We start from the raw sequence: 25,260 nt of genomic DNA, 5'->3' as shown, positions 1-25,260 counted from the left end.
ATACAGAGAACATGAAAAGGTGGGAAGTTCATGTTCTCTGTATGTGTCTATATATCTTACTATATGTCCCATTCTATGCAGCCGATGAAGTGGGCTGTAGCCCACGAAAGCTTATGCTCAAATAAATTTGTTAGTTTCCAAGTTAAGGATATTTACTTTGTATATTTTAACGTGATGTTCACAAAATGGGTTTTAACAGTTAGCAGATCTCGCTTTTTGAAGCTCAACATCTATGGTCATTAAATAATTATTGTCTGAAACTTGCCCCCCACTGATTTCCCACAAATGTGAAAATTTAAATAGATAAAAATTAGGGGAAAAAATGCTTAAAACACTAAACATTGATATGACCCATTGAAATTGTAAAAAACCCAGAAGGTTTGAATTCTGCCAAGCTTAGTTGTAAGGCACTCAATCACTGGAGTTGCTAGGTTCTAGGCTCCAGCATTATTTTCTTTGGCCCTTGGGGAAAGGTCTTAATGTTTTGTCTTTAAAACTAAAGTCAAAAGCTACACACACACACACACTCTCTCTCTCTCTCTCTCTCTCTCTCTGACTATTTGAGGAAAGGAAGGAGGATGGTGCATGAAGTGCTAGGCTGGGACTTGAGAGATCTGGGTTCAGTCCTTTGCTCTGTCATAGCCTCCGTGTATAATCCAGGGCAAATCTTCTGCTCCAGTCCCCACCTGTCAAAGGGGGAGAACGCGCCTCATTTCCCCCCACCCTTCATCTGGCTTGTCTGTTTAGATTGTGGGCTCTTTGGAACAGGGACTGTCTCATTGTGAGGCTGTGCAGTTCTTCACGGGTCAAAACTCTGAATTTCTGTTCTGCACAGAAATTCTTCGGTGCCTCGAACAAGTTTTTGTTCCAAATTGGAACAAAACCTCAAAACCATGCCATTTCCCAGGCAAAAGGACAGTCTGGATTTTTTTTTATTTTGCGGCAAAATCAAACTGTTTTGGTTCAATATCTATCCGAATGAACGAGCAGCCAGCTGACCCTGACTCCAGGGGACAAGTCAGGGTCCAGTGCTGCAGAAAGGGCAGCCTAGAACGCTGAGAGCCCTGGTGCCAGCTGGAGCTCCCAGGGGAGGCACTTTTCCTGCTCGGTGGCAGACGAGTGGGTTGGAGACCTGCCAGCTGACTGCCGAAACCCTGCTTGTTGGTTCACTGGAAATGCATCAGCCCACTACATCGCTGCAAAATTGGCATTTTCCAACAAAACTGACCAGTTCTTCTCCTAGCAGGATGGGGCCCTGGTCTCAGCTGGAACCTTTTTGCCCTGGAAATAATAATGAGAAGGCTTCTGAATGAAGGAGGAAGTGATCTCCGGTTGCTGAGTGCTGAGATGAAAGCAGGGAGAGCAGCAGTAAATGGTAACAGTGGATTCTATGGCAATAGGGGCTGGAGAGCAGCTTGCAGGCCAAACTCCGCTGGGGCAGAGGAGGAATGCATTCCTTTCTAACTAGCGTTGCCCTGGAGATCCTCAGACACAGGGAGGTAGCTGGTGGTTCAAGGCCCTCTCTTGCTCTGCACTAGACTGAATGTCCTCTAGTGAGAGGCATTGGACAGCACCAGGGTGCAGGGAGAAGAGGGGGCAGTCAGAACGCCTGTCCAAAGTGCGGACACAAAGTCTCATTTCATAATAAAACACTGGGCTGCAGCCTTGGGCTCACATGCTATAAATAGGTATAATTGCATATTCCCCTTCTTGGCTTGTAGGAGCACCAGCAGTTAGAATGAGTTTGACATTTATATCCCAGCCCTGGGGCTGAATGAAAACTCACCTAGCTAAAAAAAAAATGTCTCATGAGCTCATAAAATCCTGAGGTTTGTGGAGGGGACAATCAGCTGCTGTGATGATTTACATTTCCCTTTTAAGGCACAGACCTAATGAGTTGGTTTATGGCACGTGCTACACAGGACTTTGCAATGTTACACAAGCAAGTGTATTGCAGAGAGGAACAGCTCTGTTTTCTGGTGAGAGCCATAAACACCTTTTGCTAAGGGGAAGCGGTTTGCTGATTTAAGAGTGACATGATGGTCCCAGGTTTGGATAGATCTGTTCTCCTCCACATTCCTCGCAGCGCCCTTTTACTGAACCAAGGGATTTTAAAACTAACAAACCTTTCTTTTAAGGCCAGAAGGGACCCTCAAGTCTGATCCCTATTAAATATTTACGTTGTTCCCACGATATTGACCCCAATAACTTAGGTCTAACTAAAGCCTTTCAGTCCTGGGAAGCCTAAACTGAGGCCTGCCACAGGCGGAGAACAGGAGAAACCAAGGCGGCATCAATGCCTGAAACTGATCAACTTCATTGTGAGAAATGCTGCTGCTGTGCAAGGTGCTGTACATGACACAGAAGTGTGCGGACAGATGCTGCAGTTCAATCATAACTTTTTGGGTTCACTAGCACTCATTGACATGGGAGGGAAAGAATCATTCCCTCGACATCAGCAATCGCTGGGTGAAATGTTCTGGCCTGCATTCTGCAGGAGGTTGGACCTGATGGACATACTGGGCCCTTAGAATCTGTGAATCAAGAGCGCTCCTGCCCATTATGATCATCTGGTTTCTAGTGCAGAAAGGCTAAACTCTACCTGGCTAGTTTTCCTGCTCACGCCTGCATCCTTGCTGAAGTAGCTTAGTGTCATAACATAAGAACGGCCGTACTGGGTCAGCCCAAAGGTCCATCTAGCCCAGTATCTGTCTACTGACAGTGGCCAATGTCAGGTGCCCCAGAGAGAGTGAAGCTAACAGGTAGTGATCAAGTGATCTCTCTCCTGCCATCCATTTTACAATGGGGAAACTGAGGCAGAGAAGGGCAGTCACTTGCTGAAGCTTGTGGGTTCCTCATCAGTGCCTCCCAAATCTGTGTTTCTGGCAGTGCAGCAAGTCCCCCGGCTGTGAAAGTGGCACTGAACTGAGTAGGAAGAGAGAAAAGGGGCGGGCCAGCCCTAAAGAAGACGACCCATAGGTTCTTCTTGTAGGTGGCCTTGACTCACCAGAGGTGGTGAAGCTGGTCAGCTGAGATGGATTTTCAGCTTTCCCTTATGACATCCTCTCCAGCCTGCCTAATGCTCCAGTCCACCATATGGATCCACCCTCCCTATCAACCAGTCTCACATGTCTGACACAGCAGGCCCCCTGCCACTTCATCCAGCAGCATCTGACCCCTACTGCTCCTGCCAGCCTCTTGCTGTACCCCAAGAGGGAAGGTACAATGTCTGTGCACGCACACACACACACACCGCCCTGCCCCGCCCCCCAGTACTACCAGGAAGGAGAGAGGAGCGAGCTGCTGCAACTGATAGGAGAGCAAGTGGTGGCCCATCAGCATTAAAATACAGCCTGGGAAAAGGACAGTGCGGTGCTAGTAAAGGGAGGAAGCTGATGCCTGAGAAATGACATCCCTAGGCCCTCTGGTATATGAGATTCAACCGAGATCAAGGATAGGATATGCTCTGCCTGGGGACCAACTCTTGCCAGGGGGATGGGCTTGAGCTAACTGGCCTTTTCCATCTCCCCTGAGCAGAGCGTAATCCCCAGTGGCAGAACCAGAATGCTTCATTTATCACCCACAAAGCTGCTGTTTTCCCTCTGAGGGCCAAGATTCCTCCGAGGGCTACTCCAGCATGGAAACACCAGCCACTACATGTCATCAACATCCCTGCCCATCACTACCAGCCTAAATCCAAAGCACAGCGACCTCAGGCAGCCTCCTCCCATTGCAATGGGCTTGGAACAGAGAGCCGTTAGTGCCCTCGAGGGGCATTTGCTTATCCCGAAGCTTTGCTATGGGAAGGGCATCCTCTGCTCCATGGGAACTGTGTACACACATCCACTTTGAACCAATCCAGCCCTTCACAGAGGATCTCAGAGCATTTCACAAACCTCAGTTAGGCTCTGTTCCTTCTCTGAGAGTTGCACTGATTACATTAGTTAAGGTTTGTAAGATAATTTGACATGAAAAGCTCTTTCTGCATGCTACATATTACTGGTACAACACACAGGTGTTATATTCAATAGCGAAATGAGCTGACATGGCTGCTGCACCCTCAAGACTTCCCTGAAATGAGGTGCATCTTCCTGGGTCTCCCCAGCAAACAACACGGACATGTTTTCCTACTGGGAAGCAGAGAGATTGGCTGTCTGCCATTCCCTTGCTCTAATAATTAGATCGGACAACACTGCCTCCTAAAGCCACGAACGCAGTTCGGACCCCTGCCCCCCACTAGCCTACGCTCCCTACCAGAGTTTGGTGCAGAACCCAAGAGTCCAGTGTCCCCTGGACTCTACCATATTCCCTCCCCTCCCCCCACAGCCACAGTGATAGCATTAGAAACACGATGTCCCGACTCTCAGTCCCAGACCGGACCACTCCCCATTCCACTAGAGCCCTACATTTGGATTCTGACAATCCAGTCTCTTCCTAGGCAGAATATTCCTAGCTATGTAATTCTGAACTTTGGTGCTTCACAGGGTGAAATACGGGACATAACTGAGAGGCCTTCCCATTCCATGTCTGGGGAAAGGAGCGGTGATTCTTGGGGCTGGAGTTAAACTGTGTTTCAAAAGATCTTCATGATAGACCCATACCAAGAGCTCCAAGTTTCTCATAACTGGAATGGCAACACATCACTCTTACATTTTCAGCCTCTGAGAATTATTCTGTACCGTCAAGTAGCTGGCGGAGGCAGCAGCCCCTAGTCACACTGAATGAACCTCCCAGTGGGTAACAGACATGTTAGAACTAAATCTGTTTGCCACGAAGTTACTCCTCCAAAGACTGCCAATATCCAAAGCACTCACTAGCAAAATGTTGAGATGTCAGCGTTACTACTGCAACAATAACTTTGACTGGGACCCAACACAGCACTGAAAAAGTAGCTCTGAGATGGCAACAATGCACCGCTATGATGTTTTTCTAAAAGCTCTGCTCTAGGAATTATTCTGAGGGAGTTCTCTGGCCTGTGACGTACAGGAGGTCAGGGGATGATCACCATGGTCCCTTCTGGCTTTGGAATCTATGACTCATCGTGCCAATGTCGAGATGGCAACCACACTTAAGAGTGGAGAAGCAGCACAAGTTAAAAAAAATTGATGCATGCAGCTGCAAGGTTATCAACATATTAAAAAAAACAGGTGTGAACATTCACATGTCCCCTCCAGTGATTTAATCTGTATAATTAACTATTTTGCTGCTGATCATCCTAACAGAAACAGCCAAGTACTCTGGAATTGTGGGAGTAATGTGGGGAGAATACCATCTCTTTTTCCTCTCTTCTCACTCTCTCCCCCCCCATGCACAATACAAAGATTTTTTTTCATGCTGGGAGACGAAAGCGCACCTGGGAGATACAGACCCTAACCCCTGTTTCAGGGGCAGCAGCTCCTTGGAAGCATCAGCACAGAAGAGCAGACACTTAGGCCCAAAGCAGCCCAAGCAGTGATTCCCAAAAGGTGACACACTGAAATATGCCAGGATATTTGTGTATGCAAGTGGGTGAGAGAGAAGACAAGGAGGGTCATCATGGATTTATGAAGTGTTGTTTCTGTGCAGCTCACCAGCTCTCCCTCAGTATAACAAAATTTTTGAAAAAAACACCTTTCACTGGACTGATGGCTTTATGAATTCTGAAAGACCAGGACTGGAAGCAGTAACTGATAGACTCTGCTGGGAATGGCAGAAAAGGTACACGTCAGAATGAGATTGCTACAGTCGGCCATACTGGGTTTTTTTTTCAGGGGGTTGGGTGGGAATGGGGCTGCAGGGAAGAGTCTTTTACAGCAGCTAGTACTGCAAAGCACAGCTGGCGACTCAAAGACAAGCCTCACCCCCAAGGATTTCAAAACAAGCAGGTTCCCAGCTGAAACATACAAGGCCTGAAGTTTACCACTATTTATTTATGTTTCTTAAAAACAGTAGAAAGTTTCCTGATTGTTGCCTATCTAGAAATTACATGACTTCACCAACATGCTAAATGAGCTCCAAATCATTTTTCTATACTCTCTAATTGTGAACATACATACATGGCTTATCGGTGTGATGGTATAGCTTGTACCTCCCTGACTTCATCACCCCTTTGTCACCTTCATTCATGTCAGCAAATATTAGATTGTTGGATCTCTGGGGCAGGGACAGCATCTTCTCAGGTCTCCTCTGAGCCACCTGGCAGCTAAAAAAGCCAATACACCCATTGTCTCCACTCTTGTTCGGGTGGTATTAATCATCTCTGGGGTAAGTCACATGACACTGCGGATTTCCTCCACTACACATTTACTCTCTTCATATCTACCAGCTTTTTCATTTCTCCTCCATCACACCTGTAGCCCCAGCTCATTTTGCTACTTCTGACTCTCTCCTGCCCCTCTCACATGGGATCGTCCAGATTTCTTTACTAAGATCTGACATCACGTTCCAATTTGACCCTTGACTTTCCATCTGGCTTCCACCCTTTACACACCAGTGAGACAGAGCTCTCTTCCAGACCAAAATCACAACACTTTTACTTCATCCCCATCATCCTAAGCCTCTGAAAGCCATGGCACCGTTGATTACTCCTAACTTCTTGAATCTTCTCCTCCAGTGGATTTCGCTGCTCCTCTGGTGGTTGTTTCACCTTTCAGCTTGCTGCTTTAGTTACCCCCTAGTTTCCATACAGATATGTCCCAGTGCTATCCAAACTTTGCACAACTGGGACTAACACTGGCAGCATGCTGGTAGGCTGAGGGATGAACCTAAGTTACATAAAAAGAACATTTTACAGCCACTGTCATTTTTAAGAGGCTCAACCCAGAGACTACATATACCAGCATGTAATATTCCATCTTGCCAAGCTCTGAGCTACACTTTGCTCACACCAACTAAAAATTTTATGGTGGGGCCTTTCCATTTGCCCTAGTGGAAACAAAGGAAATCAGTTTCATTCTTTGAAACAGTCTATTTGAGCCCCAAGCATTCACTGGATTTTCCTAAATCTTTTCCTGGTTCCCTTAATGACACTCATCAGATTGAGGGGGAATACTTTTAAAACAAGCTTTTAGCAAAATGTTTATAAAAACTGAAGTTAAATCTTTACTGATTTAAGGAAATCTGTTCCAATTTTTAACCAGGTACTACTTACTTTTTTGCCGTGTTTACTCCCTGATTTTTGTAGTTAATGGCTCATCCTTTAACAGATCACTTTTCCGATAAACGTTCTTACACCTTACCCATATACATATAAAGCAGCTCATGAGAGCTGGCATCTACTCTGTCACATGCATCATCAACAGACTTGCCAAATAAATTCCAGCTCTGGAATCTTTATTCCTTGTGATGATGCAAAGCAAGCAAGAACCCTGCTTGACTTTCAGATCCTGAGAGAGTCTATGGCACTGGTACTTATAAAATACGTCTTTTACTTGACAATTGGGTACCATACATTTTATCTGGAGTTGCTGAAAGACAAACATGGATCCCATCAAGGCCATTTGTGTAGTCACTTTTCACTTACCAGCCACACTAATTTCAAAAATAAAGGAAATTAGTAACTGTAAAGATTAGCTAGCCTGCCACAGGGTCAACAACTTGACTCAAGTCCTTCATGTCCTTCCATCTTCCTAACAGTCTAGTCCTTTGGAACCAGAAGTTGTAGTTGGTTCATAATTTTTAGGCTTTAGTGGGATCCTTCCCCCATCCCTAAGTGACATATGAAGCTCCACATGAGAAATCACTGTTCCAGCTCTCCTTCAAAGAGTGACATTTTAAATCTTCATAGAGATTCATAGACATTTTAGGCCAAAAAGGGACTATTAGATCACCTAGTCTGACCTCCAGTACAAGACAGGCCATATCATTTCACCACATGACCTCTGTATTGAGCCAGACTAGTGTTTGACTAAAGGGTATCTTTCAGAAATGTACAAATTGCTGACCTATTTTCAAGTGATATAGGTAGCTTAGGGTGAAAACTTAAGTTTTGTTAAAATAAATTACAAAACATAATAGAAATGATTTTTAAATAATTAAAGTAAATCAGTGTAATTATGTAACTTAAAACTTTCCCATAGTGTACACAACTCAAACACTGCCATATGCTTGTATGTGACAGTGAGAAAACTGAAATTGATTAGATTTTCATATGCTGGCTCTGAAGACAGTGCAAATTGAACAGCAAAAATAAAGATAGATCTTTTTAAAAAGTGCATATGGTTAAGTGTTTAACATTACTGTAGTGGAATTTACCTTTATATTTTTGAAAAGACAGTTTTCTTGTAACATGAACCCTGCTGTCAGTTTTGAGATAATTTAGGAAACAACAGAGAGACAAAAACTAACTGTCTTTCATTTGCTAACAGGCAGTCTTCACCTGTCCCTAATAAAGCTACTCCAAAGCAGAAGCTGGAATTCCAGTTTTAAAGGACACTATTCACAGCTGATTATCCTAATGGAGAAAAACAGGATTATAAAGCAACGGTATCAATTTATTCATTCTTCTTGGTCTCAAGCTATGAGATTTTATTTTGTAAACAAGTCTCAGTATTAGTTCATGGGCTCAGAAGCAAGAGTTGAACTACAATTCAAGAGATTCTTTTTCAGAGCAGCCAGTGTTTTTTTTTTTAATACAGGTAACTGGATGACTTTGCCTATTGAAACAAATTTAGGAGACTCATGTACAGTTGATGCAATTTCAAGGGTTAAATCAAAAGCTTAATTGCCACATCATTTGAAGACAACAAGTCACATTAAAATCTATTTTGCTTCACTATACATCCTGCTAAGGGGATGATTTACCAACCCCCACTCCCCACAAGTGGAACAGAAATTGATTAGATCTTCATAGACTCTGAAGTTATGAGATGGAAAAAGATGGCTAAGTATCCATCCCCACCTGCCACAATGCAGGACTGTTCAACTAACTATTTTTTATTTTTGCTAACTAGCCAGACTAAAAGTATTTTTTTTTAAAACCAGGCCAAGATTCCAATTAGAATCTCATGCCTCTATTTTTCAATATACATGTTGTGGGCCCCTCCAATTCCTGCCTCGCTCCAGCTACAGGACATGTTACAAGCTGCCTCACTATAACAGCCTCTATAGAGGCAAAACCAAGAATCTGCTGCCTGCAGAATGTCCCACCGCTGAAGGGAATTTCATTCTCTTCCTAGCCACCAGGCTTAACTGTTTTGCTATAAGATTGCAAAAAACTGTATTTTAATTTTTAAAGAGTCTGAAGTATCCATGGTTTAAGAGCTATAGCATCCCTTGTGCACATGAAGTAGCCATGGAGGTTACATTAGCTCTCCAGCTCTCAGGGTGGCCTGTAGCTTATTAAGAGTACCCCCAGCCCAGAGCGTACCGGTTCTAATCCAGTGCATGTAAAACCCACCCCAGTTTTAAACCCACCCTAGTTTAACAAGCAACCAGTTAGCAAATGGGAAGGGTATGAATGACCAGCCCCCGCCAAAGTGTAACATTAGTTCTTACAAAAAGATACCCAAGCACGTGGCTGACAGTTTACAGCTGGTAGCAGCTACAGTCCATTGATGATTTGGGTCTGGACAGCGAGGCTGCTGCTTCCCCCTGGATTCACCTCCACAGAACTTTGCGTGGGAGACTGCAGCCAAGCTATTCGTTTAGCTTCGTTCCCTGCCCAGCATTTGTTTTCCTCTTTACAACCTGAGAAGGAAGAGCCTCTCTTGGCGTGTATAGCCATGCATGCCCCCTTCCCTTCACAGCAGGATTCTTACTGCTGACCATCTCACAGCTCCACCATCTTCATTAGTCCCACTCCTGTGAGGGAGAATCCCCTCCTCTCAGTCAAGCTAGGGGGCAGCGTGCCTTCTCTGTCCCACCGATGTCCAGTCCCCCACCTCAGCCCTTCTCAGGGATGTTGGTTAGTTTCCCCTCAATCACAGGAGAATGGCGATAAGCCCCTTCCCTGCAGTGACACTGGATACAGATTGGTCCCCCTGCCTCTGCCCCATGGGTTGGGGGATCTGCTGATGTCAGGGGTAAGGATTAGCCCTCCAGTGATGTTGCTGGGAATTATCCCCCTACGTTCCATGAGTAGGGAATAGCACCTCCCAATGATGTTCAGAGTGAGGAATAGCCCTCAAGTGATGGCATTTGATGGTGGGTTATCCCCCCTTATTAGCCCTAGGAAGTAGGCTTACCCCTCAGTGACAAGGGGGTAGCCCCATGGGGAGGGACATCTGAGCCCCACGAGGTATTAGACTCCACTCCCTAGCAATGATGGGTGGGGGGGTTGGGTCCCCCATTGTCAGTCCCATTGCAGAGTGGCGTTAGTCCCCATCCATCCCATGGGAGTCTGGTGGGGCTACACCCCCAAAGGTGCAGCAGTAGGTGGCTGACCAGCTCCAGAACCCCTCACACCCCTTATGAGTCTGAGCTACCCCCTTGGTGCAGCCGCTGGGCCATACTAATGAGGGAGCGGAGCTGCACCAACTTGAGTGGTCCCACCTGCCGGGGATCCTGGCTCTCCAGCCAGCGTAGTGCTGTCTCCAAGCCCCTGATGGCTTCCCGGGCCGTGGGCAGTGGGGGATCCCCTCCCTCCTCCACTCCACTGCCCCCACCACCACCTGCATCCACCCCTGCTGCCTCCTCATCCTCATCCCCACCACAGCCTCCAGGTCCATCATCCCCACCATCCTCTTCCCCATCCTCCCCCCCCATGCCTGGTGCTGTATCATCCAGGTGCAGCCAGTCAGCCACCTCCTCGGGTGCTAGGCGTTTATAAGCCAGGGCAGCCAGATGGGTGAGATCACTGAAGACCTTGCTGTCCCCACCGCCTCCATCCCCACCCAGTGGTTCCCCCTGTTCCTCTTCCCCAGGCTGGGGCTCAAAAGCAGCACGCAGCCCAAGCAGCCAGCACTTTTCGATGGAACCAGCAGGGATGAGGTCCCAGGAGAGGCCAGTGAGGTACAGCATGTCCTTGAGTAGGAAAGAGCGCACAAAGTCCAGGGGGCCACTCCCACCACCGGCTGGGCTGGACCCCCCAGTGGAGCCACCTCCCCCACTGGCCACGCAGGACACGGCCAATCGCAGCAGCTCCCGCTTGTAGAGCTGCTTGAAGGCGGACACCACGCCTTGCTCCAGCGGGGCGGGGATACGGCCTCCCCCTCCAGCTAAGCTGCCCCCTGCCGCAGCCTTGGACAGGAAGAGGGCTCGGATGGAGCCATCTGGGGTCTGCAGCTGGGGTGGCTCCTCTGGGCCAGCACCGGCGCGCGGCGGGGGGCTGCTGAGAAGCAGCACCGCCTTCTGCTGGAGGCAGCTGCGGCGCAGATAACGCTTGACTCCTGGCACAAAGTCTTCAAAGAACCAGGCCCGGAGAAGGGAAGGTCCGAGCCGGGCCTCTGGGCTGTAGCGGTAGCAGGCCGGGAACTTGTCCTGGTTGTGGTGCCGGAGACTGGGTGGGTCTGGGAGCCCCCCAACCACCAGCGGTTTCAGCTTGTGCGAGCCAGTCAGGTTGGCAGCCAGCAGCACAGTGACGCATTCCTTCACCACCAGCCTCCGACGGGGGGGAGCCTGCAGCTGGGGGGAATGGGCCCACAGCTCCCCAGCCTGGCCCGGCAGCAGCTTCCAGTAGAGTCCGGTTACATTGGCGTTGTAGATCTGCTCATCCCCGTAGCCTCCCCCATCCGACGGAGCCGCAGCGGCTGGAGGAGGCAGCGGCGGGGGCAGAAGCAAGGAAGGGTCCGGAAAGGTGGAAGAGGGGGCCCCAGGCTCCAGCTCAGCCTTGAGTGGTGGGGTCCCTGGAGCGGCGGGGTCCCCCCCTCCACCTCCTTCGCCATAGATGCGCTGGCTGGAGATGCCGTGCCGTTTCTGCCAGCGCCAGAACCAGCCATGGCTGGCTTTGAAGGTGCACTCGGGCCCATAGATCTGGCGGGCGAAGGCCTCGGCTTGGGCTTGGATGATGGGCCCGGAGAGCGGCACCCCGTGCTGCCGCAAGGTGAGGAACCAGGTGTAGACGGCCCGGTCGATCTCCTCCTCATTGGCCAGGCGCATCTTCTTGCGCTGGGTGCCCACCTCGCCGCCCAGCTGGTCCAGGAACCAGCGCAGCTTGTGCTCGTCCTTGAGCCAGCCGCGCAGCGTGCCGCCGGGCACCCCGAAGTCCCGGCACACCGAGGCCTGCCGCTCGCCCTTCTTCACCCGCTCGATGGCCTGCAGCTTGTCCTTGATGGAGTAGGCGCGGCGGAAGCCATCTTCATCGACAGCCCCCCGGGGCCCCGCCCGGGGGCCCTCTCGCCCCGCCGGCAACCGCCGCCGCCCCGGGCTCGCCCAGCTCCAGGCACACCGGGGACGGCTCCCTGCTGCCCAGCTCCTCCAGCTCCAGGGGGCTCCGTCCGCCCGGCTCCACCGGAGGCTCCCGGCGGCTCGGCTCCTCCAGCTCCGGCGAGGCCCTGCTGCTGCTGCCGGTCGCCCCCGGGGCCGCCTGGAGCCTGTCCCGTCCGGGAGCGCCTCCGCCCGGCGGCTCCGCAGGCCCAGCGCCGGGGGGTCCCCGGTGGCCGGGGGAGCAGCGCGTCCTGCCCGCAGGCCATGCGGGAGGCTGCCTGCGGCGCTCAGCGCGCTCCCCGGCCCGAGCCGCAGCTAGATCCATGGCGGGGCCCGGCGCTGGGCCGGGGCCGCTGGCAGCCATAAACCCGCCGGGCCTGCACAGTCTCGGGGAGACAGAGGTGCCCGCGGGGGGGGGGGGCGCGTTATAGCCGGGCTGGGGGCGGGGAGCCAAGGTCTTTTGTCTCCTCTCTGGCCCTGAGAGCCGATAGGGCGGGCCTGCGGCGCATGCGCTTCGCTGCTTTCCCCCCCCCCAAGTGGAACGTCCTGTCCTCCCCCCTTCCCTTGGACTCTTCCACCTGTGGTAAGCAGTAATTCCTATAACCGGCACCCTCGCCGGAATGTTGCATTGTCGCAACAGGGGGTGTCCAATCCCTCGCCCCTTTCCGTTTCCCGCCGCAGCAGGGGATGTACTTCCACAGAACCGGCCATTCCCCTCACAGCACAGATCCACTCCTCACTCGGACTGTTCCACTCCCGCGCCTACTCTGCGTAGCCCCCACAGCGCCGCCGCCGCCAGATGGCTCCCCCTCCCTCCTGCCACAGTTGGTCGGCGCCGCGACCCAGAATCCCCCGCGCGGCCAGCGCGCCCTCCTTTCTGCTGACTGAGGCCGAGTAGAACTGCGCGCCCGCCGCGTGAGTACGGAGCCCCCGCCGGGGCCGGGCGGGCGTGGAGAGGCCTGGAGTCACGGCCGGGCCAGGGGGCGGCACCGCGCGGGAGGGGGATGGGCCATGGGGCTGTGGCGGGTTCCCCGGCAGCCTCCCCGCCCCCACCGTGAGCAGCCTCGTGCTCCCCTCACAGGCAGGGACCTCCCCCGTGGGTGCTGGTGGCCGGGGGGGGCGGGGCAGGGACCTCCCCCGTGGGTGCTGGGGGGCGGGGCAGGGACCTCCCCTGTTGGTGGTTTGGACGGGTGGCCTATGGCGGGAGGGGGCTTCATCTGCATCCCTCTGTGCCCCCAAGGGTCCTGTCCACCCCATGAGCAGCCGCCGCGTCTGTCACAGGCCAGGAGCTCTGCTGTGGGTAGGTGCTTCTGGTGGCGGGGGCAGGGATTCTGTGTCTCTGAGCTTGCCCCAATGCCTGCCCGTGTCCACCATCCTGCTTATTGTATGCTCCCCTCATAGCCAGGGAGCCCTGCTGTGGCGGAGGGGGATGATAGCGAGTGGCAGCAGGGACTCTGTCGCTCAGAAGAATCCTCCCCCCCACCCTGCACCCCCATGACTGTGCTGTGAGCAAAGTCCTGGGGGGATCATAGGTGAGCCTCCCAAAACTCCTTCCCTCTCGCCACACGCTTCCCTCACGGCTGAGCCCTCAGTGGTGGATGCAGGTGGTCCCAGGAAAGATTATAGGAGGGTCCTCCAAAGAATCCTCCCCATCCCCCTGCACCCTCACCGTGAGCATCGGCCTGTTTGTCTAGTGCTCCCCTCACAACCAGGGAGCTCTGTCTTGTGTGCCAGCAGCCCAGAGGTGAGGGGGGTGTGAACTCTGGTGCTGACTCACTTTTCAGCACCTCTCAATCTGGTAACTTCTGCTGGCACGTGAGGCTCTTTCCGCTGAAAAATCAAAGTCAGGGAAAATCTGATGGGTCATCTTATGTAGGTACTTCAGCTCCCTGCTGCTTTGCCCATCTGTCATGGAGTATCCTTGAGCACTCCCTAAGAAAGGGCCTGATCCAGCAAGTTGCTGATCATCCCCAACCTCCTTTTAGCTCTGTAACAGCAGGCTGTCCTGAGCCTCACAGGATTATGCTGCTGTTCTTGCACTTTCTGTTGCTGGTTAGCAATCTCACTCCATATTCTCTGTTTAATCCTGATTTATTCTGGTCATAACCATAGTTATTACCTAGAGTCTTGCATGGTTTGTTGTATCTGTAATCTGAGTGCATTGCACCCATAAGGGCCTCCTTTCATTTTCCATTCCTTGCATAAACTCCTTGTGTTTCATCCTCCAATTCCTCCTCTTTCAGGGATTCCTGACATTCGCGCCCCCCTCGCCCCATGGCTGCTATCAACCGGCTTGTACATCTATAGATAATTACAGATGTGGTTAAAACTGCAGGTTCTGCTAACTAAATGCAGGGAGTTGTATGTGTTCCCTCTACTCCCTTCTGGCTTTCTGATTTGCACCAAAATCAATAGGGTTCTGCCCATTGATGCCTAGAACATTCCCTGAAATTTTGGAATTGAGTGGATTAAAAAGTCTATCCTGTTACAGATGGGAGAAATACCATTGAGTTGCTTGGCTTGGCCAGATGTTCCTTATTACCTTCTCTGGTTATGCACCATATGTGCCTCCTTGCTCACTTCTACTTTTCTTTTCAGGTACATATTGTTTTCTTCTGTCTGGCTTTGCTCCTTTCCTTTACAGGTATACTTTTCTCCTCTCCTCCTCCACTTGATATTCTGTTCATTTTCTGATACTAGTTGATATATTTTTTTCTTACTAACGTATTTCTTATCCTTTCCCAACTGATTTTCTGCAGTACTACACACTTGTCTGGAGGAGGAAATGGAGCCTGCCTTTTCCAGTGACAGGTATCTCCAGACTTGCTTTTCTCCACCTGTTAGCTGAGTGACTTTAGGTGCTGATTATTGGTTGCTAATCACCTGGGGGCGGATGTCAAGGTTTCAAGGAATCATAGTTGGGAGGTCCCAACTGTCATTTTGTTGGCTGACTGACAATCCTTTTGCTCATTTATGTCCTGAAACACTCTTCAATCTCCCCACAAAAAGTACTGCAGGTAGCTGGATTGGTAATTTCATTAGTGAGATCAAATGCTTAACTAAACTGATTCTTGCTAATGTGCACATGATTGAGCTAATTACCAAATTTCTCTTTCCACTCTGTGTTTTCACCTGTAGTTGACTTTTTTCCTTGCTGTTGCTGGGATTAGCTTTCAATAGATTCTGTTGGGGGATGGATGTGACACATGAGATAGTGTGAGAATACTCTCTACATAATCCCTGTTGGCTTTGTCTAGGGGTATGTCTACACTACGAAATTAGGTTGAATTTATAGAAGTCATTTTTTTAGAAATCGTTTTTATACAGTCGATTGTGTGTCTCCCCACACAAAATGCTCTAAGTGCATTAAGTCAGTGGACTGTGTCTACAGTACTGAGGCTAGCGTTAACTTCCGGAGTGTTGCACTGTGGGTAGCTGTGAGTAGCTATCCTACAGTCTCCACTACCCATTGGGATTCTGGGTGGAGATCCCAATGCCTGATGGGGCAAAAACAGTGTCTCAGGTGGTTCTGGGTACATGTCATCATGCCCCCCTCTCCCTGTCTTCTATTTCATTATTGATGGGCTCTACTGTAGGGAGATACAGTGAACTCATTGGTAATCTTGCACTGTTTAAGATTGTGGATTTTGAAAAGCAGCTGACATTTCCCTTCAGAAACAGCTGCTGTGGAAAAAAGTGTTCCCTTCATTTAAAAAAGAAAAAGAACACAGTCTTAAAATAATACAGGTAAAAAGCTTAAGCTCAAATCTTATTTTGGGTTTTAAGAAATATTGATATAAATGTTTTCATCACATTTTTAACTACACATTCCCCTGTTTCATTGGAAAGCCAATGTGACAGACTTATTTTAGCTTGTGACAGCCAAGAAGTGATAATAAGCAGAAACTGAAAAAGAAGCTGAGCAACTATGCATTTTCACTTAGAAACTGTTGAAACTCAGAGGGCTTTTAGATGGTTGTTAACGTTGCTTGTATGTTGGTTATGGGAAGTTTTCACTGCATTGTCCTGTGTAACTTTACATTGGGTGAGGGAGGTTGATAACTATGTATTAATCAACACAAATACCATTGCCTTTTTGATGTTTTGAGTCTTACAAATAGCTGGTACGCTTTGTGCCACCATTTAAGTTGCTACCTGTTACGTTTCAGTGGCATGGATAATACAGAGGCCAGTATCTAACCAGCGCAGCAAGAGCACACATTGTTGCACTTTCTTGTCTAGTCTGCGCACATATTTTTATGATCATAGAAACATTTTGTACATAATACTAGTGGTTCCTAGAATAGTTTCAATGAATTAAATGCATAAGAACCTAATAACCATATTCAATTTAGGGAGCATGATAAAGGCTAAAGGTGATTGTACAGGAACTCCTCACTTAATGTTGTAGTTATGTTCCTGAAAAATGCAACTTTAAGTGAAACAATGTTAAATGAATCCAATTTTCCCATAAGATTTAATGTAAATGCAGGGGATTAGGTTCCAAGGAAATTTTTGAGGGGCAGAGAAAAGGTATTATATACTATGGTTGGGAAGTGCCCCTGGCTTATCCCACACAGGCACAGCCCACTGCAGGCAGGAACACTAGGAAGCACCTTTGCTGCAGCAGCGGCAGCTTCCCTGGAGAAGAACAGGCTTGGACTTTGCCAGGAATGTTCCAGGCCCGCCTCTTCCTGTCCCCACTCCACTCCAGGCCTGTTCCTGCCCCTCCCTCCCAGCGCTTCCCTGCTGGCAGATGTGGTGCGTCCCTGCTGCTGCTCCTCCTCCCTCCCTCCCAGAAAGTCCTAAGTGCCACCAAACAGCTGTGTAGCAGTGGGGGAAGCGCTGGGAGGGAGGAGGAGGAGGAGGAGAAGTGGAACTTGGGCAATACTCTCTTGTAAAGTTGCTGCTCTTCCACAGAATCTTACAAGCAGGCAGCCAAATGACATTATAAGGGAGCATTGCACAGCTTTAAACGAGCATGTTTCCTAACTGAGCAGGGACGTAACATTGAAACAACATTAAGCGGGACAATGTTAAATGAGAAGTTACTGTACTTTGCATTTAAGTATAGAATAAGATTCTTTGCTTCTCTGATTTCTACTGTTGACGTACTCAGAAATAGAAATTGTTGCAGAGATTATTCATAAAGCACAGTAAGATTATTTTTAGTGTAAAGCTTAGTGCTCATGAAAGTGAAATGAATTGCCCTTGGCAGAGTTGTTACAAAGCATCTACCAATGCTGTTCTGAGTTGCCTTGGCTACTCGGTTACCTCCAGAAGCTGACACACATTAAAGCAATAATGGTTTTGTCTACACTAGAGTTTTAACTTGTTAAAATACTTTCCCTAATGTAGATGTGGTATTTTTGTTAAATCAGGTATTTACATATGAAACTGTCCTATATGTATAGTTGTGCAAATTACATTGGCAATTGTACACTTATTTAAAAATCTGATTTTTTTTTAAATGTCATAGGCTGTGTCTATTCTACAGCATAACTGGCATAATTTATGTCACCTGGGGTGTGAATAAACCACGTAAGTTACACTGACATAAGCACCAGTGTGGACAGCACTGTGCTGATGGGAGAATTCTCTCTTGTGGGCTTAGGGCAGTTAGATAGCTTACAGTAGTGGTAAACTCTGTAGTGCAGCTGTAGCCATAATTGGGTTTAAGAATTAACACTCCATTGAGGTAAAGGGGAACTGGCCATGTCTCAGAGCTGTTTCAGGATGTTTTTAGGCTCTTAACTGGTTGCATGCAGTTCCCATTTGGAAGATTTTCTTCACGCTGGCATTTTTATATGTAAAAAATAAATAAAAGCTTGATTTCTGCTGAGTTGATCATGCTGATAAATATCTTAAGAAGGCTGCATGTGGCCCACAGGCTGAGTGTTTGAAGGAATTAACTTTTAAAACATCATGTTTAACAGACATAGAAATATGTATATTTTCTGTCTCTTGACTAAAAAGGAGACCTGTTAAATTCTTGGGACCGGATTTCTTCCAGAAATTCTTGTATAATCTTTTAACAAACTTCTGCTACAGGCTTGTCCTTTTTTTTATTTTTTAATTGGGTTAACTGCCAGTTAGCTCTAGCTAGTTAACAGCTCTAAAGGCTATTCTGGATACTCAAACATTTGTAGTTTACCCAAGGCTGATCCCTATCAAGTTCACTGAGGTAACAACTCCAGTGTGTATGTAATCTAATTGTATTTTTAGTGCTGGATACAGTAGTTTAAAATAAATACAGTTGGGTTTTAGATGTATATGTACATAGTTCTATTTAGTTAGTTTTAGACTCACTAGTATTAAGCAGCCACAACTTCGCAGTAATCTGTGTTGTTTCTAATTTCTTTTGAAAGCTAAAACATTTTATACAAGTAATATCCTACCTGCTATACAACTCGTTTACTGTGCTCTCACTGGTTCTGCATCTCTAGAAATAAAACTTTCTCACTTTTCCTAACTTTATTTCTTAATGCTGTCATAGGAACTAAAAAAGTAAGTACTTACAGGTCAATATCTTGTCACTTCTGCTTTCTTTTTTTCAAGAAAATCACTGGATTGCATGTATTGGTGCTAGGATTTTGTTCACCTTGGTTATAAACAGGTCACTGTCAATTTAAGTTTTCTGTCTTCTAATAGAAATGACAGTATACTTATAGGAATTTACCATTTATTCTGGTTTCAGCTCTTTGGAGAAGATCTCTCATCTGATTTTACATGAGAACACACAAATCCTGCAATAATAATGGTGTCCTAAGTACCCTTATTAAATACATAATGCACATGTACCCCCATATATGCACATCACCATGACTGCTATTCATTGATTAATCAAAGAAGTCATTTGAGGAGTTGCAAGAAACTATCACTAATTACGTTAAACTGGATTAAGTAACGTCCCGTTTCATCTGCTATACAGTTGCCTTCTTATGTCCGACTTGAATTATACACCTCTACCTCGATATAACGTGACTCGATATAAGGTGGGTTTACATACAAGGCGGTGAAGCTCTGACACGCTGCTCTGAGCAGCGTGTTAAGGGTGCCGGGCCAGGCCACGGCCGAGGGGTTCGATAAGGTGCAGAGGGTCTCGGCGGCGGTCAGGGGCTCTTCCTCCTTGCCTGCCCTCAGGGTCTGGGGTCAGGAGCTGTGGAAGGACACTTTTGGTGGCCTCGCAGTCAGAGTGGCCCAGGGGATTAGCGGGGGGCTGGGAGCAGCCTGCTCTGCTTCCCTTGCCCCAGCCCCAGCTGTGTCACTTGGGAGAGGGGGCTTGAAGGAAGGGTTCCTGCCCCCCCCTTGCACTCACCAGCAGCGTCGGAAGCAGAGCAGCCTGGCCCCAGCCTGCTCCACTCCACCAGCTCCCAGCTGCAGCACTCCGCTTCCCGCTGCAGTTGAGTATGGAGGGCGTCCTTTTCCCCAACCTCTCTACTCTCATCTCTGGCGGGAAGCGGAGCGATGCAGCCCCAGCCTGCTCCACTTTCCTTGCCCCAGCCGTGTCGCTGGGGGGTGGCTGGGGAAAGGTCCCGCACTCACCTGCCTGGCAGGAAGTGGAGCACCACGGCTGGGAACTGGGGCTGGGCTGCTCCACTTCCTGCTGCAGGTCGGAGGTTGGGGAGTGGCGTGGGCTGGGGCTGGCTGCTCCGCTTCCTGTTGTGCCTGTCAGGGGGCGGGGAGGGGTGGATAGGGATTGGAGCAGTTGGGACAGAGGGGTTGAGTAGGGGGTGAGGTCCTGGGGGTGATTAGGGACGGGGGTCTCTGGAGGGCGCAGTCAGGGAAAAAAGAATGGGGCGGGCCAAAGCAAGTTTGATATAACATCTCACTTATAATGCGGTGAGATTTTTTGTCTCCCGAGGATGGCGTTATATTGGGGTAGAGGTGTGTAGTAATGCAGACTAAATGTTAAACATGTAATAGCAGAATATTAAAAGCCAAGACTATATTCCCCTCTTCTCTGAAGTAGTTGAGAATTGTAACCAGAAGCTGACCTTTAGATGCAGAGCAAGCACTTTCCTGCCACAGATTCACCTGATACAATCATATGTGACTTTTTAAATGGAAGGCTTTATCTGTTCACTTCCATGCTATATTTTGTTCTTGGTATGATTTAAGAGAACCCAAATCCAATGAGCACCCACCTCCCGTTAATCTAAAACACCTTGTGCATTCACAATACCCCGAAGCTCCCATTTCAGTGTCCTTATTGAGCTGTTGCAGTCAGTACCTTAAAAGTTCAAGTTTATAGACCTAACTGTCCTATCCATCTTAGTCAAATGCTGATCTAAGCATGCACTTTCCCTGCACTTTCACATTCTGTACACTTCAGATAGTCAAAACTAGATAAACAGTATAATAAAATTATACAACTCTTGCAAGATTGTAGTTTAATTTTGAACAACACCTGTTTTAAGCAATCACTGGTTGTGAAAAGTCCTAATCCTATTCCTTCTTCAGTCCGAATCTTTTTCAGTATCATCATCCCTTTCCCTTTTCCTTTTCCACCTACTGCCCAATAACCACAATTCAGATGATTTCTTCCTCTGTGGAGGATGTTACTACTTTTCTGCAGATACATTGGAAGCTCCTGTGCAAAACAGTTCCTTGGTGTAAATAGTCAAACACCCCGTTCCCTTTAAAAGATTTCTTGTAGTAGGTATTGCTATTCAATATTTGTCTTGTGGGGTGGAGACTGCTCCTTTTTTCTGAGTACAAAGGTTAGCATGTAAAATATTTCTAAATCGAAAATCTGATGCTAAAATAAGTGTGGAGCTACCATGCTTTTACAGTGAAAGCATGTAACATGGTCATCTTTGCATTCTAGAGTACTGTGTGCACCTGATTAACATTTTAGTCATTTTTATGCAACTAGCATATGTTCTGACTTTGACCTATAATCTGATGTCATCATTGCCTGCTTGGTCACAATGCCAAGGAAGATGTGACAGCATGGTTTATCCTGAGGGCCAGATCATAGAGTTGCTGCTTTATCCACACATTGCCACCCACTTAATGGGATCCTTTGACTTCGAAAGTAATAAGTAGGATTAATTCTCTATATCTTTGAAACCGGTGGCTTACTGTAGTAAGATGTGTTTTGTTAATGTCCATAGGGTAGAGCATCCAGTTAAACTATTTTTATGAAATCAGCCTGACTTTCAGGGTTTCCAGTTTTGATATTTTTAATCAAGAGAAGTATATTGTTCGTTTCAATTGGACAAGACTTGTTCATTGTCTTCTCTACCGGATGAAAAGTATCGATTTTTATTTTTAAGCAAAAATAAAATAGGTTCCCCTTAGAAATTGTGATTTTAATACTGTATTTAGGTGTTAGATTTTTTAATATCAATGTAAAAATCCTCAAAATAATAAGTGTAAGTCTAAAATGGCAAAGGCACTTAAATTTGAAAATAGTTTCCCCTTTACTTGTCTGCCGAGTCCTGAAATAGGAATTCTGGTTTTTTTTTCCAACTGTTATCGTCATCTGCACCTAATGGAATGTTGGAAAATGTTCAGTTTGAAATGTTTCTGATTTGATCACCTATTGCAGAGTGAAATAGAATCTTGAAACTGAGACTGGCAGGTGAGCAAAGAGGGGACTGACTTTTCAGCTACTTAATTTTAAATTGGATTTGTGCATAATTCAACACACTTACTCTTTTACTAATTTACTATCTTGAAATTTGGTAGCTAAACTTTACCTGGATTTCTGAGCACTGCTGTAAATCCTGCAGTTAGGAAAATCTCTCCAATATCATGTTTGATTATTTTGATATCCTGGAAGCTAAATTTGACTTCATAGTAGGTTATAAACAATAGTTAAAAGCACAAGACTTTCATGCCAAACAAATGCAGCATTTATGCCACTTCCTTTGCGTGGGATATTTCAGTTGATTTAAATGTGAAACAATAGCATTTAACAAAATCTAGCTTAAAGTTATAGGCATATCTTTCTAAAATTGCTGTGTTTAAAATAAGCTTGTCACATATAATGAAGGTTAATATATATGAACCCTGAGACACGCTCTTAAAAACTCTTGGCCTTTTCATTTGGCAGTAATTGATTTTTAACTGAAATCTAGTGAGTGTCAAAGTTTGTTGGCTCAATATATATTTGAGAGATTCATGGTTTCCAAGAAAGCCGGGAGCCCATTACTAACACATAACCTTACTCTATCTCAGCTAACTTTGTGCAGCTCTGGGAATTTCCTTTGCTCCTCTGTTGGTTTTATAGCAGTCAAGTACAATACAGCATGTTCTATATTGGCAGTACAAAGAGATCTTCATGAGTAGGGAATCTTTTTTTAAAAAAGCAAGTTTTCCGAAAATACCGGTTTCAGAGTATCTAGTTAGCACACTGGTGGTGCTTATCGGGTGGTGATTTGGAAAATCCCTCCACTACACCATAAAACTTTGAAAAGGATTCAAGTTTGGCCTACATGACTGACAAGTGTGCCTTACTGTGTAAAATGTAACCTGCGTGTAGAGCCCTGTGGCTTTAGTTTCTGAGGACTTAATACAGATCTAAGCAGACCAAATGTGAACGTGGACGTAGAGAACTTAATTAAAAAGGGGCTTTACAGAGAAATAGATCAAATTTGAACTTGGATTAAACATATAGACAACTTAATTCCTTCTCACTGAAATGTGTAAACAATGAAATGGAAATTGAATTAAATGCCCAAAGCATTAAATGCCCAAAGCCCATTTCTTAGTATATTAATCATGACTGAGTGGTGGGTTTTTATATAAACTTTGCAGTGCTTAAGAAATGGCTCAAATCTAATGTATGCCATTGGCTTGTTTAGTTATGTTGCAACTACATTATTGTGCTTATCTTTTAATGCTGCCACTCTTTGGAAGATGAGGACAAGGAAGCTCCTGTACCCACTAGAAAAGGTCTGGTTGGACAAGCACCAGTATGATGAAGCGGAGAGGCTCCACTATGAAAGAGAAGCCACGTTGGCAGCCTCAGCCACTGAAAAGTGCCAAGAGGTGGAGGCAATGAACAGTGTTTGCCACGATGATCCTGTCAAGGGCGAATTGAAAGACATGAAAAGAATGAGAAATGGGAAGAAGCAAAAGAAAAGGAAACGCTCTCCAAAAACCAAGAGTTTGGTCTCCAAGGTAGATTTCGTCCTGACTGGTTTATTAGCTGATGGCGTGTGGTTTGACAAACCTTTCTTTGATCATGCTGAAAACATGTTCAGAAAGAAACTTGCAGATGACCTGACCCAGAAAGCCCCTGAGACTGAACTGGCTGCTGAGCAGCCAGCATTAGTGTCCTGGTCAGAAGAAGCTGTCCCAGGTGTTCATAAGCCAAGGAAGAACCAAGCAGCCTTGCACTGCACCCATGCCAGTCTGATTGCTTGTCACCATGTCATCCAGGATGTCTGGGTCAACAAGTTCAACTTTGATGAGGCAGAGAAGGTGTTTGTAGAAAGGTCTCAATCTTTTGTTCATCCACACTTTCTAGATCTTCCATCGGTACGAGGGAACAGTGACTATGGTGATGTTGATCAGAGAACTCCAGATGAAGGGTATATAACAGCTCTGTCTACTCCTGCAACCCCTGATACACCATGCGTGTCAACAGATCTGGTGGTTCGTTCTGGTGCCTCTTTTGTTACCAGTTTGCCCAGTCCTGCATGCCAGACAATAAATGGCAAGCCTCAGATATTGAGCTTGCAGGCACTGATTTCGGGAGTGTGGCTGGAGAAACCTATTTATGATGATGCTGAGAAATGCTTCTACGAGAACATGACTGATGGGCATCCTCCAGGGAAAGTGAGACCACAAGAGCGAAGCCGTCCAGAAGCCTTGAAGAGCAGCCGAAAGGACAAGAAGGGCCGCAGTCCCGGGAAACGAATGAATTCCCGACATGTGGAGTTCACCACTAACCCTTCCTTTTCTAAAGATTCTGAGCACCCTCCGCCTACCTGGTATTTCCTGCACAAGGACAGTGAGCATTTGTGGCTTAGTAAACCCACATACGACAGCGCTGAATCACGATACTATGCATCTGAGGCCCTGAAAATGTCAAGCAGACAAGATAATTCAAGGGTTCCAGAACTCTCACTAGCAAAACCATCTCGACCTGCTTCTCATGCCGCAAGCGTGCCCTCATCAGAAACTAAGTAGGAAAAGCTTATTCTGGGGTAACACTCAAACTCGGAAAATTGATGGTTCAGGATTGAACTGAAATAATTGGCATATGTAGAAGGCAAGCTCCCTGTGTGTCTGTAGTGCCAAACGCAACACTGGCGCTATAGGTATAACCTCCAGTCGTTGAGCCAAAGGTCCTGTTTAACCTTAATCAGGCTTCACTTTACCAGCAGGGTTTTTGAAGAGGGCCCTCTTTTTTAAGGTAGCTCACTGTTACACTGATGAGTTGTAATTAATCCTCAAACACCCCTAGGAGGTCGGTAGTTAAGTTATTGTCATTTTATTGCCGGAGCCAGACAAGTTCGATAATTTGCTCGAGATCACAGAGAACTGAAGTCAAAGGAGTGGTTAGAACTCTCGATTTGGGAGTTCTGATTCCCAGTCTTGTGCTCAGGCCACCCATTTCTTGCACAGAGCCTTTAATCCCAGTGCTTCACCAGCAGAAAGGTGGAGGAGATGACCGTATTGTCTAAGCATTGCTCTGGGGGTGGTACTGACCACTTAGCCCCTCATCATTCTGAGGTTCCTAAATTGAGTTTTAGGCAGGTGTAGCTTTTTTGGGGACTAAACCTTTAGAATGGGTACTGTGTGTGCAGTGCATTAGTATTAAAGATCCCATTGCATTCTTCACAAGAGAAGGAATTTGTTCCGGTGGCTTTGACCAAAATTTCGCTAGAGGTTGCTGTATGTAGGTTTTCCACTGGCTTCCCCTGAGAAATGGATGCTTTTTTGTGTCACTGTATATGTTCAGTTTTTGGAGGAGCTTTGGGATCCTTCAGGATGAAAGATGCCATTTTTCTTGTAAAA

The 25,260-nt window shown here is 47.1% G+C and overlaps 2 protein-coding genes across 7 annotated transcripts in view; one reads left to right on the top strand and one right to left on the bottom strand.

Moving 5' to 3' along the window:
• Positions 1-5,889: 5,889 nt before the first annotated feature.
• TIGD5 (tigger transposable element derived 5) lies at positions 5,890-14,886 on the bottom strand. Its single transcript, XM_075062039.1, is given in 10 exon segments — positions 5,890-12,209; positions 12,212-12,268; positions 12,271-12,423; positions 12,426-12,524; positions 12,527-12,568; positions 12,571-12,628; positions 12,631-12,653; positions 12,656-12,757; positions 12,760-12,860; positions 14,825-14,886. Coding segments are annotated over 10 exon segments (2,520 nt in total). The 3' UTR covers positions 5,890-10,386.
• EEF1D (eukaryotic translation elongation factor 1 delta) overlaps positions 13,118-25,260 on the top strand; it is a 37,646-nt gene continuing 25,503 nt past the window's right edge. For 2 of the 6 annotated variants that reach the window (XM_075063302.1, XM_032781882.2), the window contains exon 1: positions 13,144-13,197. Coding sequence is in view for 3 of the 6 variants with exons in the window: in XM_032781878.2 (XP_032637769.1) it covers positions 23,152-24,425 (1,274 nt within the window). In the remaining 3 variants the exon portion in view is untranslated. Of the gene's footprint in view, positions 13,202-14,899; positions 14,927-15,041; positions 15,094-23,136; positions 24,426-25,260 lie in introns of those variants that run through there. The other 4 variants (XM_032781878.2, XM_032781877.2, XM_032781879.2 and 1 more) reach the window with 3 other exon arrangements.

Source organism: Chelonoidis abingdonii, chromosome 2 (genome assembly GCF_003597395.2).
Source record: "Chelonoidis abingdonii isolate Lonesome George chromosome 2, CheloAbing_2.0, whole genome shotgun sequence".
NCBI lineage: Eukaryota > Metazoa > Chordata > Testudines > Testudinidae > Chelonoidis > Chelonoidis abingdonii.
This window is presented reverse-complemented; position numbering and strand designations above follow the sequence as displayed.